The 15,159-nt window shown below is 37.1% G+C and overlaps 1 protein-coding gene across 2 annotated transcripts; it reads right to left on the reverse strand.

Moving 5' to 3' along the window:
* Nucleotides 1-5,333: 5,333 nt before the first annotated feature.
* Nucleotides 5,334-9,232, reverse strand: LOC107603016 (uncharacterized protein YBL113C). Of its 2 annotated transcripts, none has more exons than XM_016295679.1 (10): nt 9,156-9,232; nt 8,735-8,798; nt 8,323-8,397; nt 7,859-8,187; nt 7,496-7,557; nt 7,102-7,268; nt 6,756-6,910; nt 6,578-6,639; nt 6,197-6,357; nt 5,334-6,001 (listed from the first exon to the last, which is right to left on the reverse strand). In XM_016295679.1, the coding sequence occupies exons 2-10, from the start codon at nt 8,772-8,774 to the stop codon at nt 5,916-5,918; spliced, it is 1,137 nt and encodes a 378-aa protein (XP_016151165.1). In that variant the 5' UTR covers nt 8,775-8,798; nt 9,156-9,232; the 3' UTR covers nt 5,334-5,915. The 2 variants fall into 2 exon arrangements, with proteins under 2 accessions (XP_016151165.1, XP_016151163.1); XM_016295677.1 differs by having other exon boundaries at nt 7,859-8,190.
* Between the last annotated feature and the right edge of the window lie 5,927 nt (nt 9,233-15,159).

Genomic DNA, 15,159 nt, shown 5'->3' on the forward strand with positions numbered 1-15,159 from the left:
ACGCAGCAGCCGCTTGCTTTAGTTAAAAATAACAGTGTTCTGTGAATGTTGATGCTTTAATAACAAATATTTATCGGGAGCGTGTATGCTGGGATTTCCTCAATTTCATGGAGAAAAAAAGTAACGTAACTAGTAATGTAACTAACTACTCATTCCTTTTGAAATTAAGTAATCAGAACAGAAACGTGATTAATTTTAAAAGGAGTAATCAGTCATCAGTAATTTGATTACATTTTCAGTAACTTGCCCAACACTGATAGGCACACTCTAAGGACACATAAAAAATTTGGTGGGATTGTGCCTCTTGGTGGAGCTATAATTGAACAAAACATGAAATTGCCATTGACTGAGAATAGTATTTGTTGAGGATGAATTCCTTAATTTTCTTGTTGTTAAAATTAAGACTCTAAGTCAGGATGAAATTGTCCTGTTGGCTGCAAAGACGTTTGATTCTGATTGGATTGAGGCTATAAAGAAGGTACTGTTTGAATTATGTCCTACAACACAACGGAATGTTTCTAATAAAGGGCCACAGAAAGACGTTAATAACATAAAAAGCTGTCTTAAAGTGATGAATGAATGTGGCGAAGACATCCCCAGATTTGTTTCACATTATTTGGATGAGCTGCCGCCAGTGTCCTTCGATAGCGTTGATGTTTCAAGTTTGCTTGGAAGAATGGAGCAGCTGAGTGTTGAGCTTTGTTCTATGAAACACGCACTGCAACTACAGGTTAATGTGGGTGAAGATCTACGAGCTATCACAGTGGATATTAATCGAAGAGTGTGTGCTGTGGAGCAATCGACGGATATGATGCGAGAGCTACACGGATCTCGGGGCCGCATCAGTGGAAACTTTGGCTACGGTCATTGGCGAAGGAGCTGTGATGGTGGGGTCCTTATCTTTGAATGCACAGAGAGTGGAAAGTCCTGTGACAATGGAGGGAGCTACAGGTTTAACATCTTCCTCAGATTCTCCGAAGTGGAGTCGCGTGGTGAAAAAAGGTCATCGACAAGGTTTTGTGAATGCTGATTCTAAAACAAGATCGCCTGCTGTCATTCCCAGGCAGAAAAAGAAGTCAGGTAATGTCATGTCTGTTGTTGGTACTGGAGCTGTGGGCAACATCAGAATGGTTAAGACCAAACTGGTGAGTGTTTTTGCCTCCAAATTTACACCTGACTTAGATGCCTTGACTTGGTCTGAGTACCTGAAAGAAAAACTTGGACGCGATGTAGCTTGTCAGAAGATTGAAACTGTACAAAGCAGATACAGTTCATTTAAAGTATCTGCTGAATGTAATGAAATCAGTGAAATGTATGACCCGCAGCTCTGGCCCGAAGGGGCTTTTGTTAGACGCTATTATGAGCCGCGTAGGGTGGGAGTCAGCGGGTCAAATTCTACACTAGTTGCTGGGGAAAGTGTGCGCCTTCGGGTAGAATAAACAAGTGTCGGTGCCCCCCATGGACATTCGGGTTGTGTCATACAACTGTCGTGGTCTACGTGTGGGCCAGAGTGTTGGGGATAAAGCCCGCCGTATGGTTGTGGACAGTCTGTTGGAGAACTGTGATATTTTATGCTTGCAAGAGACATTTTTAGCAATGCAAGATCTGGATAAATTGAATTCTCTTAATGATAATTTTCATGGTGCTGGTGAATCCACAGTAGATCTTGGTATGGATTTAATCAAAGGTAGGATATCTGGGGGTGTAGCCATACTGTGGAAAAAAAAAGTTAGACCCACTGGTGAAGGTAATTAGATTGGATGTTAATTGGTGTATTGCAATTCAGATTACTTATCAAGATAAGAATTGTATTATTCTAAATGTGTATACACCTTACGAATGGCATCATAATGAAGATGAGTATTTATATAGACTAGCTTTTATCAGTTCTTTTATTGAAAGTTCTACTATTTCTAGTGTGTATGTCATTGGGGACATGAATGCGGACATCTCAGACAGAAATTCATTATTTTCCAGTCATATTGTTCATTTTGTCAAGTGAAGTGTGTTTGCCTGTAGATAGCTATACATATGTTAGTGAGGCTTGAAACAACATCATGGTTGGACCATTGTATTAGTACAGCAGATGCACATGCCTCGCTGAGGGGTATGAGTATCTTATATGATACAGTAACAACTGAATGTGTTCTGTTTATGGTCTTGAACATGATATTTTATATAATCCTGATAAGAGTGTGGTTATAATTTGCAGAACTAAGGAGGATAAAAGTATAATATTTCCAGTTTTCAAGTTGTCTAATAGGAGTCTCACTGTCTGTGCTAAAGTAAAATACGTTGGACATTTCATCACTGAACACATGACCGCCGATGAGGCTATTGAAATCTTATGTATAGATTTATCTGCCGGCTAAATGCTTCAAAAAATGAGATTATTGTGGGTCTATCAAATATAAGGGTTAGTACTACACGGTATCAGTCAAAGCTGTGGAGACATTGGTATTGTTGTATTTTGTAACTTTGTATTGTGTGTGGTAGATGCTGTGGGTTGTATATGTTGTCCAATTGTCTTGTTTTTTTTTATTTGGACCTTGAGTCTGTAATAAAGATTGAATTGAATTGAATTGTGAATTTTGCTTATCGGTCTTTGTCAGTCACGTGCGTTTATTATGTGTGACGTCACCGAGGCGCCATTTAGAAGGTATCGTTGCATTGAGCAGTGAACTAAAAGTGTACAGAGCCGTGCAGTAAAGACGGATTACATCGTCATACTGGAGAAACAGCTGCAAACCAAGCGGATACGGTACCACAAATATACAGATAATCTCAGCAAATTTTTTTAGGAACTGTAATTTATGTAATTTGTCACTGATGATGATTAACAATGAACACTGATCCGTACTAACCTTACCTGACGCAAAAAGTTGAGTGCCACCGGCATCGCTGCCTCCAACTTCGTTGGATATGATTATCTTGTTTACAGTATAAAAACTTATTTTATTTACTTATACACTTATTTTGTTATTGTCTACCATTGATTTGCACAATTGTAAGTAATTACATCATGTGAGTCTCTACCATTAAACCTTACCCTGTTTGTTCACAATTTTCCGTACTTCATTTGGCTGATAACAAGTACTGAGAAGTACTAATAACAAGGAGACAATCAAAAACACATTTATGAAAATGGCATTATACATACTTTATTATTAATGCGACACAGTGTTAAAAATCAGTTTAAAAATGCATAACAGAAGATGTGACAAGCATGATGAATCATCAACACACTATTCTCTTAAGTGGACACAGTGCAAGCACTACAAAGAAAGCTGAATAAATTAATAATAATAATAATAAGATGATTTGATGCTTCTGCCAAACATTTCTGATGACCCTTTCTGCATGGATTCTTAGAAGTGCTAGACGATCTATCAAATACTAAATAGTGCTCCTAGGTAGAAGACATTTTGACACACACTTTCACACTGAATGGTTTCTCTGTGGAAATCTCAAAACAGTCTATCATTGTTATTCTGTGTCCAAAGGACTCCACAAACTAGTGAGGCATAATTTTGTGCCTGTCACAGTTGTCTAAAACAGTGTTTGTGCAGGCAGATCCAATCTGAGGTGCATAAGGTTAACATAAGTATTTAAAATTAAGTGAGAATTTTTCTTATTTCTGACATGAAAAGCAGCACAAGGCAATAAAAACCTTCATGGCAGGGATTCTCAACTTTAGCCCTCAGAGTCCACTTCCTATAGAATTTAGCTCCAACCTCAATCAAACTCACCTGCCTGTAACTTTCTAGTAATCGTGAAGATCTTGGTTAGCCTGTGCAGGTGTATTTTATTAGCGTCGGATCTCAACTCTGCAGTAAAGTGGACCTCAAGGGCCAGAGTTGAGAACCCATGTAATAAAGGTTCCCACGTTTAGCATACCTGTATAATGCTTTACTTTAAGATCACTGAAAAACTATCAGACATCCTGAGTTTACGCCACAGCAGTCAGTTTTCTTCTGCGCACACACAAGTAAGTTACATTCAGTTAGTGACACTGAGTGGTGTCCTGTGAAGCCGACCATCTCCTCCAGCCTGGTGGGTCATCGTCTCAGCTGACTGAACGATGTTTTTTTCTTAACTGCTCCCACTTACTGTTTAGTCACACCTAGCCTAACTATATGAAATGAAAATGTACAAAAATGTAGTCAGTACTTTTTAAAATTGTAAGAAATAAAAATTAGAAACATTAGAAATGTATTTTAGTGAAGTATTCAGTTTAAATTACATTTAAGTACAAACCCCCCCAAAACAATATTTAATTTCAGTAACGTTGGTGAAATAAAATAAAATAAGCCTTTACAATTATGCATAAAATGATTGCAAAACGTTTCATGGTACATGACCCGTTTCTGCTCACCTGCTCCCTGGTTGTCTGTTTAATAGCATTGACCCTAAATAACATGTGAATATAATGTTGGCTACTTCAGAAAACAGAAAATAAGCACATCTAAAAAAATCTCTTACCTTTATGAAAATGTCGAGGGTAAACAAACATAACTGGAGATATGTTGGCAAATATGATGATTTTGCATATCACCGCTGCAACCCAGGCCATCTGACGTGGCGACGCCTCTTGTTGTTTAGTCTTTTTTTCAAGTGCGAGACCTAAAATATCTTTCTTTGTGGTGAGTTTTTGACCTTTTCTATCATGTAATTCACTATTGCAGACTTTAACACAACAAGAACGTACCATTTTAAATCAAATGAAAAAGACAATTCTCCAACTACAGAACACCTCGGCTTTGATACCCTACAAATGGAGGCAATACCCAAAATGCACTTCGATTCTCGTGAGTGTGACGTCACCTGACAAAGACCGATTGTAATGAGACTGATATTAATAGATTCATTGGGTCATGCTGAGAACAGTGATACCAATGTTGCCATAGTCAGCCAAACTTCCGCCATTTTGATTTTCTTTAAAAACCTACTTTTTCTAACTCCTCCTAGACTGTTAGTCCGATTTTCACCCAAATCGAATCATATCATCTTCAGACCATGCAGACAAAAAGTTATGGATTTTGTGTTGATAGACAAAACTGTTTTCGCATACCACAGCAACGAATTTGAGGCATGATGCCAAAATGACACTTTAGGCTGCATCTCTGCAATGCTTTGGCATATTGACACCTAACTTTGTGTGTGCCATTGTTTATTTGGGATAGTCACAAAAGAAACGTGATTGAACCATCCACTACATTATTCATGCTTTGTGTTATATTGAACTTGACAGCTTGCCCACATCTCCCTGCAATTTTGTGTGATCTGATGTTTTCTAAAAGTAATTTTTAAGAAAAGTCAAGTCAAAAAGTGGATTAATCTAGATACAGTCTTTATTTGTAAAGTTTTTGCAGCACTGAATTTACAAATGGAACAGGATTCCACCTTCATTTTATTAAACATAAGTACTTCATAAAACACAGAATACAGAGCATTTATCAGAACATTTTTAATTTACTTAAAGATTAAATACATAGATTTCACATCTTCAGAATCTAATTAATAGATTGGTAAAGATATATATTTTATTGTTCAATCCTTTTTCAGAAGAGCAAAACCATCTCAATTTTGAATTACAACATATAAGATCTATAGGTAACTTTCACTTGTGCCATTCCTGTGTCATAAAGAAATGTTCAGATTTGGTTCCAATAAACCAATCCTCATTCTTTCTCCCGCTCAGTGTACACATAAACAATGTGCTTTTTGTAAACCAAAGAAACCAAAATACCATACCATACCATACGTATCACTATGGCTCTATATGTGGCAAGAAAGACTAGTAAATGTTACAGCTAGATCATAACTTGGCTTGTTTTGCTTTGTGACTTGCTGATTCTGAATGTGAAAAGATCAGAGATGCCACGTTCATTTTGTGTTGACATGATTTTGTGTGTTTAGTGCATCACAGCTGACACCACGAGTGATGCTAGGGTCATCCACAAAGCCGTCATCATACTAGCCAGGACCGGAGACCTGTTAGCTGTAGTAATAAAAAGAAATTAAATGTACATTAATCATTGACACATCTATTACGGCCATTAAACAATGTCTTTTCGGATGTTGTCAATGCATTATTTATTATGTAAAATAATTAGAGCGGCAGAACCCATCAAACTTTAAAAAAAAAAGTTATAAATCATTACAAGAAAACTTATATATATAAATGTATACTGACCAGTGACTCCTGATGGGTCTGTAACAGATAGTGAATTAACTGTGAATGTGAATGTCCCATTTTTAGCACTGGCAACTATGACTTTAACCACCTCTGCCGCAGTAGGACTTGAGCCAGTTTTGTCAAATCCCAATAGAGCATCTACAATAATGGAGCCATTCCTGAGAGGAAATAATGTTAAAATAGGGAATAAATGAAAAACTGCAATGCAATTACTGGTCTGTTGACTTTCTAAGCAACTAACCATTAAACCACTCAAATAAATTATTAATCAGCTGATAAATAAACACATAGAAAAATAAATATGTGATGACGCAACAGACAGAGCTTTAAACAGAGCATTGATTGTTATTTTTAATGATAATAATTTTATGACTTTACCTGAACCGCCAAATGAGCGAGCGAACAAAGTTTGTAAAAAGTTTCTTGAAAACGCCATCAAACTATAATAAATGAATAAAACAGGAGAGATTTAAATTTTATGATGGTGAACCAGACAAATGTTCAAATCTTTTTCCAACTAAAGTATTACCATTAATCAAAGAAAAAAATTAATTACCTGAGCAGTGATGTTCTTTGCCAGAGCTACGGCTCGAGAAGAGCTGATATTTGATAGTTCACTGCTGAAGGTTTCATTCATTGTAAAGGTCACATTATAGTCAGAAAGATTAAAGCCTGCTGTCGTAGAGACGATTGTCGTAGCTTGAGTCGTTGCTGAAATTGTGAAATTTGTTGATTTGTAGGGCAGAATTAAGAGACAACGGTAAACAATTCAATAATACTCAATAGCTATATCAAGCTTGCAATGAATCTCCCACAATTTGTGTGTGTGTGTGTGTGTGTGTGTGTGTCTAATAAAAAAGTGTCTAATAGGAAAGAAAATACATCTTTGAATACACACTGACCATTGGTTGTTGTGATATCGGAAACACTGATGGATGTGTTATCAACTGTAAAGTTGAAACCTCCAGCTGTAATTGCATCAACAAATGTGTTTTTCACTTCTGTCAGATTAGGACTAGCGTTTGTGTTGTCAAACTCAAGCACAGAATCCGTCACAACTGAGCCCGCACTGTGGGGAACAAGCATATTGAAACACAGTCAGGCATAATTAACCAACAAACAACTGAATGGCTAAATGGAACAATCAAATGGTCACTTGATTAACAAATTGATTAACCAAACAATCAGCTGAGAAAGCAATCAACTGATCAAATTAAATCATGCATGAATCCACCTAATTTGATGAAATTTAAACAGGGTGTTTGTGAATTACCATAAGTGAATGTACTGTTTTACCTGAATTTTCGAATAAACATGCGACGGAAGTTTGCAAACCGTTTCCGGTAAACTGGAGTAAACTGTAAAAGATAGATAAATAATCATAAAAACATGTTATTTACATACATTATATATTATTCATTATATACATATATTGAAACATGATTTCTATTTTTCAGATACAATTTTCCTGCAAGAAATGTAGTTTTAAAACCGACATTTAGTTCAGGTAGACTAAAAAGTAAGCATTTAGCTAGTTATACAGCACGAAAAAACATATATGACCAGTTATATTTATTTTTAATGTTGCCAATACACAGAATTATCAGTATCTACTGCTACTGCAATCAATAACGATGCCTCATTGGAGAAAAATATTACCGCATTGGTGATCTCATCTGCCAGCTGTTTGGTCTCAGGATTATTCAGATCAGAGAAGACGGCCTTGAAGGTTTGAGTAAGTTTGAACACCAAATTAAGTGATGCAGTGTTAGCAGGTGTAGGGATTGTTGCAGTTGCAGATGGATTTGTAGTTGCATTTGTATTTGAAGATGCAGTTTGACTCGCAGTTGCAGTTGCAGTTGCATTTGAAGATGCAGTTTGACTCACAGTTGCAGTTGCAGTTGCATTTGAAGATGCAGTTTGACTCACAGTTGCATTTGGATTTGTAGATTCAGTTTGATTCGCATTTGCAGTTGAATTTGTGGTTCCTTCTTTTATTTTGGGTAAAAGTAAAATGGAACACAGATCAACAAAAGTGTTTCATAATTAATGTGCCTTTGAGGCCTGATTTAACAACAGTAAAATATGATCAAAATAAAATAAATCTGTAAACACACACTGACCAGTGATGATGTTGTGGTTAATGGTGCTGGTGTTACTGTTGGACTGAGCAGCATTTCCTCGCACATGTAGGATTCCTGTTAAAGGTGAAATTAGGAAAATGAGGCATGGTAGCAAACCAAAATAAAATGATAATTATTATTATTACTTTGATTTTGGACATTAACGATGAACTGCTAGTTTTGTAATTATGATAATACAGCTATCACAGCTGGATTATTGTGAAAATCACTTATTGGAAAAGTATGATTAGAATGTTTGTCACTTTCTTTTTCACTATCCTTTCTTGTTGTTATTATGATTTTATTTTAAACATATAGTTTCTAACCATGAAGTCATTTTGTAATTTAAATGCAATGATGAACAATAACTGTCACTAATTATTTAGAACAAGCATCACTACTTGGTTCTTACCAATTAGACACAGAACAGGTACTATAATCCTCCACTCCATTGCTATGTCCTTTTAGCAGTATGCCTAAAAATGAAAATGAAGCGTATATGTATAATGTAGCAAAGTTCAAAAATCAAACACATTTTATAATATAACAGAATACAATCTGTTTAAAAATCCACATGGGTGGTACACTTGATATAAAAATGTCAAAAAGTATCAAGAGCTGCATAAAAAACAAACAAATACAGTTAGATTGACCAAGCATTTACAGATTTAATAAAACATGGTAATATATTCCACACAAAGTTTGCATTATGATTTACAAAAAAGCACACACTTGTTACATAATCTTTGTCATGTTAAAGTTAGATAAATTTTTTGAACAGTTTATAGCAAATTGATTGGATACAGAACAATTGAAAAAAAAATTCTACTTACTCTTTAAATATTGCACCACAAAAGGCAATCCAAGTTAATCCTTATAGTAGGTTCGTGTCACCTCTAAAAAATTCCAGCAGACAGGTGAACTGATATTTAAAGTGAGAAAGGTTTTTTTCATTTGAAGAACCAACCAATGAGAGTTTGTTGACAAACTCGAGGAACAACAATGCCAAAATAAATAGATTTGTTTCCTGGTATGTACGTGATGGTACATGATGACAGTTCAACCAATTATGGCAAACTGAAAAATCATGGCTGAAAAAATTTGTTTTTACATCTTTTAACACTGTGTGCCATCACTAGTAAAACTATATTCATGTGGAAATATGTACTTTGACTAAAGGAAATTTTTTGTAAATAACTTTTTTCCCCCTAAAATAAAATTTTATATCCAATGTGTCTACAATAGTTTATAGCCAAGTATGTGTCTAATATATATATTTTTGTCAGTAGGACTTGTTGCTTTAGACATTGCAATAACTGAACTAGACATTCTGATGTGACCTGGATAATCTGAGAATCTTTACAGACACAGTCAAATACTGTACCCACTAAATGATGAGACATTAGCCAGCTATAACGCAGGACAATTGGCTAATTCTTTTGCCTGATAAAGTAATTAAATTGTGGGATTTTCTCAAGGTTATAGATGGGGGTATTGGGTTAGCATTGGGTGAAATTAAAGTACATGATAAGAAGAGAGATATGCCTGGATATCATTCCTCTTGGACTACTCATCCTTAAAAAGCAACAAATACATATACACCGTATGTATACTGACATATATTTAAAAAATAGAAATAAATAAATAAATACATTGGTACCAGGCTGGGAAGACAGCAGTCTAAATTGTCTTTAGAAAGAAAAGGTGTGATGAGGAAGGTGTGCTATGTTACTAATCACGTTACATTTCCAGTTCATAAGCAAAAACATGAGGAAACTATGTAACTGGACTTTCCAGCAAATGTAGTTCCTCATAACTCGTAATGCATGTCTCAAACCAAAGTAGAGCTAAGATTTAGTAAATGTCCTCCACTGAAAAAATCGACATCTGATGTGCTTATGATTTAACGCATTATAATCTGTCCATTGTTTCCATGTGGAATCCTACACAGCTATTCTTCATATGGTTGGTAAACTGTTGTTAGTGTTGCATCTTTAATTTTTATTTTTTTCATTGTGACTGCTGGTAAACAGGCAAGAATGTTTTCCCCATGCCAAAACTTGTACGTCACAGAATGGTCACAAGCTTCTTATATTAATAGCAGTCAGTTCTTACATTCCCCTGAGCAATCTGATCTTTTAATTTCACAAGACACAGCTTTTACACAGTTTCTTAAATGCTTTCCGAAATTCTGTTGCCTCTCTTTTTTTAAATTATATTTGAACCTGGGAAAACCATGATGTCCATTGTGTCATTGTTGTGTAAGCTGTTAAAATAAAAAATAAATGGGCAAGATGAGTGATTTTTAAGACTTTGGTAGTTATAAGATTGCTGGTACCAAACTGTATGTAGCATCTCATAAATGACAAATCTCTGTTTTGAAATGATATTTAAACTTGTCCATTGCATCATTTCTAAAATCAAACAATTAATGGGCAAGACGAGGGATTTATCCAATTCCAGGGGGACTTTTATTCCCTCTGCTTTTTTGCCATCTGTAAACAGCTTGGATTTGCATCTGCCTCCTTCTGAAATTCCTGTGAAATATGCTGATGATCTAACAATCACTGAACTTCTAATGGGATCCAGAACGCCTTGGATTCAGTTGCAGAATGGGGACAGGAATTTTCATAGGCAATGAATGTAGCTAAGACCATGGTGTAGTGAACAGCACATTCCAGGGCCCAGTGTATGGTGGGGCCCCTCTCTGACCACAATAGTGGACACAGGTTTGCTACATTTTGATTGGATCTTGGTGGACTAACATAAGTAAACTGTCCAGCACCATCAGATAAAGATACTAGGACAGCAGCCAGACACCTCTTGAGAGGGAAAGAAGACAGACCTCTGGTACCAAGCCCGGGAAGGACAGGACTTCTCACTGGTCAAAATGCAGTTTCTGCCCTTCACCCACATAGAGACTGATTCCTAAGGTTTGGCCTGTGACCACCATATAAATTCCTTAGGACCTCCAGGATCCAGCAGCAGTGGGTGAAACAAAGAGAGTTCACACTGATCTATCCAAATCCATTCATAACTATGTTTTCTAACCTTAAAACTGATGCAAACTACAACACACCCATCTTATACTTATTCAGACAAATAAGTATTCTCAGTGACAGCGATGTGTAGTGCAACATCTTACACAAACTCAGCTCACTCGACCAGGGAACGAAAATATCACTTATCCAAACCTCTTCCAGAGACTGTGGCATTATTGCATATTATAATTTACATTTGATGTTATATAGCTGATATTTCTCTTGAGACATAATAAGGTTCTTCGCCTTATTAGTTTCAGTTTATCTTTTCATAAGATAACATAACTCACTTGTATTTTATGCATCTTATTGTTTTTCATTTATGGTATTCATTTAGTATTATTAGTACACATGTGTCTTCTTGTTGATAATACAGTAAGAGGTTCTGCAAGTTAGATATCCCACTAAACTTTCTTATCTGATGTACTCATCACCGCACCTTAAGTGACACGTGATCCAAAAATCATAACTTCATTGGTGACGTGAGTACCCATCACTACTCTATTTCAACTCCCTAGGTTGGCTAAAGCAAATTCACTACAATGGACATTGTAATTAGTGCCAGGAAAGATGGTAACATCCCCTCTCCTCCTTCTCCAGTAATTTTGGGACATGTAATCAGTAGAGTCTCCACTTTTAAACAGCTTGGAGTTCAAATATCATCTGATTTGTCATGCGATTCACACATCAATATACCAAAAAAATTATTGTGGACATGAGGAACGAGAGGAGAACTTTTTGCCCGCTGAGGTGGAGAGAGTGAACTGTTTAAAATTTCTAGGTGTCCACATCAATGATGACCTCTCATGGTCACACAACACCACCCAGCTGGCCAAGAAAGCACAACAGCGGCTGTACTTCCTCAGAATGCTGAGGAAATTCGGCATGTCACCAAAGATCCTCAGCCGTTTTTACAGCAGCGTCATCGAGAGCATCTTATCCAGCTGCATCACAGTTTGGTATGGTAGCACCATAAGCACCTGCAGAGAGTGGTAAAGATGGCTGTGAGGATCATTAGAATACCACTACCTTCCCTACAGAGCATCTACCACTGCAGAGTCCATTAAAGAGCCACTTCCATTGTTAAAGACTCCACTCACTCCCAACACAAACTGTTCACACTTCTGCCCTCAGGCAAGAGGTACAGTGTACAGTGTAAGTGTAAGGAATCCAGACTGAGGAACATGTTCTATCCAGCTGCCATCAGAATGTTAAACAATATGGCATCCTCGGCCCGACCTATGGGCCCTGCACCTCTGGCCGCTCGACGGGAGCCTTCGAGCCTCCCAGAGCGAATCTTAAACACAATTTCGGAGGCTAGAGCTCCATCTACGAGACACCTCTACGCCTTAAAGGGGTCTTTTTTTCCACTTGGTGTCTAAACCGCGGCAAAGACCCTCATACTTCTGATTTGACAGAGGTGTTGTCATTTCTGCAAGAGCTGCTGGATAAGAGACGTTCCCCATCCACGCTCAAAGTCTATGTGGAGGCTATATCGGCCTCTCATGCCCCTATTGAGGGCCAACTGGTGGGCAGAAACAGCACGGTCATCCGCTTCCTGAGGGGTGCTAGGAGGCTGAATCCGCCTCGTCCCCCACCATCCCTTCATGGGATCTGCCCACTGTGCTGAGGGCCCTGAAGGGCCCCGCTTTCGAGCCACTACAGTCTGCAAACATTCGGTCGCTATCGCTGAAGACTGCTCTGCTTGTAGCACTGGTATCAGTAAAGTGAATAGGGGACCTGCAGGCGCTCTCTATTAGCACTGCCTGCCCTGAGAAGTCCTGTTATGTTAATGTTAATGTATTTGGTCTTGGCGGAACAGATCTGCTACGCTGCTGCTGCTGAATTGCAGCTGCTGTTGGTTATTGCTGTAATTGTAGATTATTGCTGCTGCTGCAAGCAAGTACAGGAACTTGCTACTGCCAATGCATTCGGTGATACGTTGCCGTGAGTATTTAAGACATACTGCTGCTGAGAGAAACTCTGAAAGCGTGCTGCAGAAATCTCAAGTGAATGCTAGCCAGCCATATAAATGCAAGGCAGTAAGCTCATTGGCTGCATATGCAGCATGAACCAATCAGCTTGTGCCAAGTCGTTTAACTCTCTGAATGTCATCAGTTACGTTAACAACCCATCAGCCTACGCCATCTCTTTCATGACTAAACTATATATTTCATATAAAATTATATACAAATCTCTGATAATCATCAAAAAAAAAAATCATATTCACACATTCTGATTGATAAATGCCTCTAAAATGTTCCCAGGTGGCTCACAGAAATGTTGTAGCGTCATATTGAAGAAGAGCTCTAAAAAAAATGTCTTCTAGATTAAAACAGACGCATCAAATATTACGTAATTTAAGTGTGCTAACATGTTTATGATTTTACATTGATAGTTAAAATCAATAGACATGAATGATATAGCAAACATATGAGAATCCATCAATGATTCTTTAAACGTGTACAAGTTGTCTACTGAACCCTTCCCATGAGAAGAGTACTGGAGTTGACATGATGTAACATGTTTTTGCCTCATTGTAACATAATGCAGGGATTGACACGTAAAATAATGTTATGTGAACTCCTGAAACAAATGAAGGGAATGCTATTGCCAGAGCTTTGCTATCATTGAACAGTTTTCAAAATTTGAATCTTAGAGCTTTCAAATAATGTATTATCAATATTAACACACAGTGAATGTGAACAATAACTGGCTACCTGGTGATTCACAGAAATGCCAAAAAAAGGTTCAGTGACTTAATACTCCCAGATTATAATAAATTAACAATTCTATTTACATAACACATCTGTAAAATGATATACTGTCTTCTTTGCTGCAAAGTCTGATGGTGGCTGCATTATTTTCCCTCACGTTCATTATTCCTTCCTTTACTTACTAGTGCTTCCGCACTGCTTTTAATTATGCATAAAAACATACAACACTATACACAGGGGCACCATAATTGTGGGTGAAGATTAGGATGACGCTAAGGGCCCTGAATAGATAGAGGGCCCCAGAGAACCCATAACTTTTTCCTGCAGATTCAAAAATTTAGTTATGAGACGTTATGAAGTGTTCTTATATGTGGAGGTTAAAGGGATATTGTAGGTCAGCCAAAAAAGACAATGTTGTCATTATTTGCTAGCCCAACTATGCCGTTCCAAACCTGAATAAATGTCTTTTTTCTGTAGAACATATGTCAATGGAAGTCAAGGTAACTGAAACACAACATGTTAGATTTACCGTAATTACAAGTTTCCAGCTTGTAAATATAGTTTGCATTATTTTCAAACTCATAATTAAAAGCTGGAAACCAAGAATTTTAAGACAGCTCTGACAATTGTGATGCAATGCAAAAAATGGCATCAAGATAAAGGTAGTTTATACAGATTTCTGTTTGAACTGATTGTGCCTGGTTATACCTTCTTTATTCTTTAAAGAACATATATAAAAGTGAATTACAAAATATGAACAGAAGTGATTTTTTTGTGCTGTCATAAACAACAAAGGCACACATTAATCCATTTTGCCGTTATGAACACTGCTACAGAAACAGATAATTTTAATCTGAGGTCATGAACAACTCTGAGTCATTATATAATGGACTGAGCCATCCATGAAAATGCATGAATCATGTAATAACATAGACATGAACCAGGATATCTTTCACTTGGTTAAGGCAGGCACTGAAAGGGACGATATTAGGCTCAGAAAGCATGGCAAGCTGAGACGAATGCAGAGATCCAAAAGAGCACAAAAAGGACACAGAAACACAACACAGGCTAGGTACAGT

This window comes from Sinocyclocheilus grahami, unplaced genomic scaffold, assembly GCF_001515645.1.
Source record: "Sinocyclocheilus grahami isolate Dianchi unplaced genomic scaffold, SAMN03320097.WGS_v1.1 scaffold339.1, whole genome shotgun sequence".
Classification (NCBI taxonomy): Eukaryota; Metazoa; Chordata; class Actinopteri; order Cypriniformes; family Cyprinidae; genus Sinocyclocheilus; species Sinocyclocheilus grahami.

Coding starts and splice junctions, on each gene's coding strand:
- LOC107603016 (XM_016295677.1), bottom strand. CDS start 8,774: ATGGAGTGGAGGATTATAGTACCTGTTCTGTGTCTAATTG. Junction 8,398..8,734: donor ACCTGTTCTGTGTCTAATTG/GTAAGAACCAAG, acceptor CACCTTTAACAG/GAATCCTACATGTGCGAGGA. Junction 6,358..6,577: donor TCGCTCATTTGGCGGTTCAG/GTAAAGTCATAA, acceptor ATTTCCTCTCAG/GAATGGCTCCATTATTGTAG.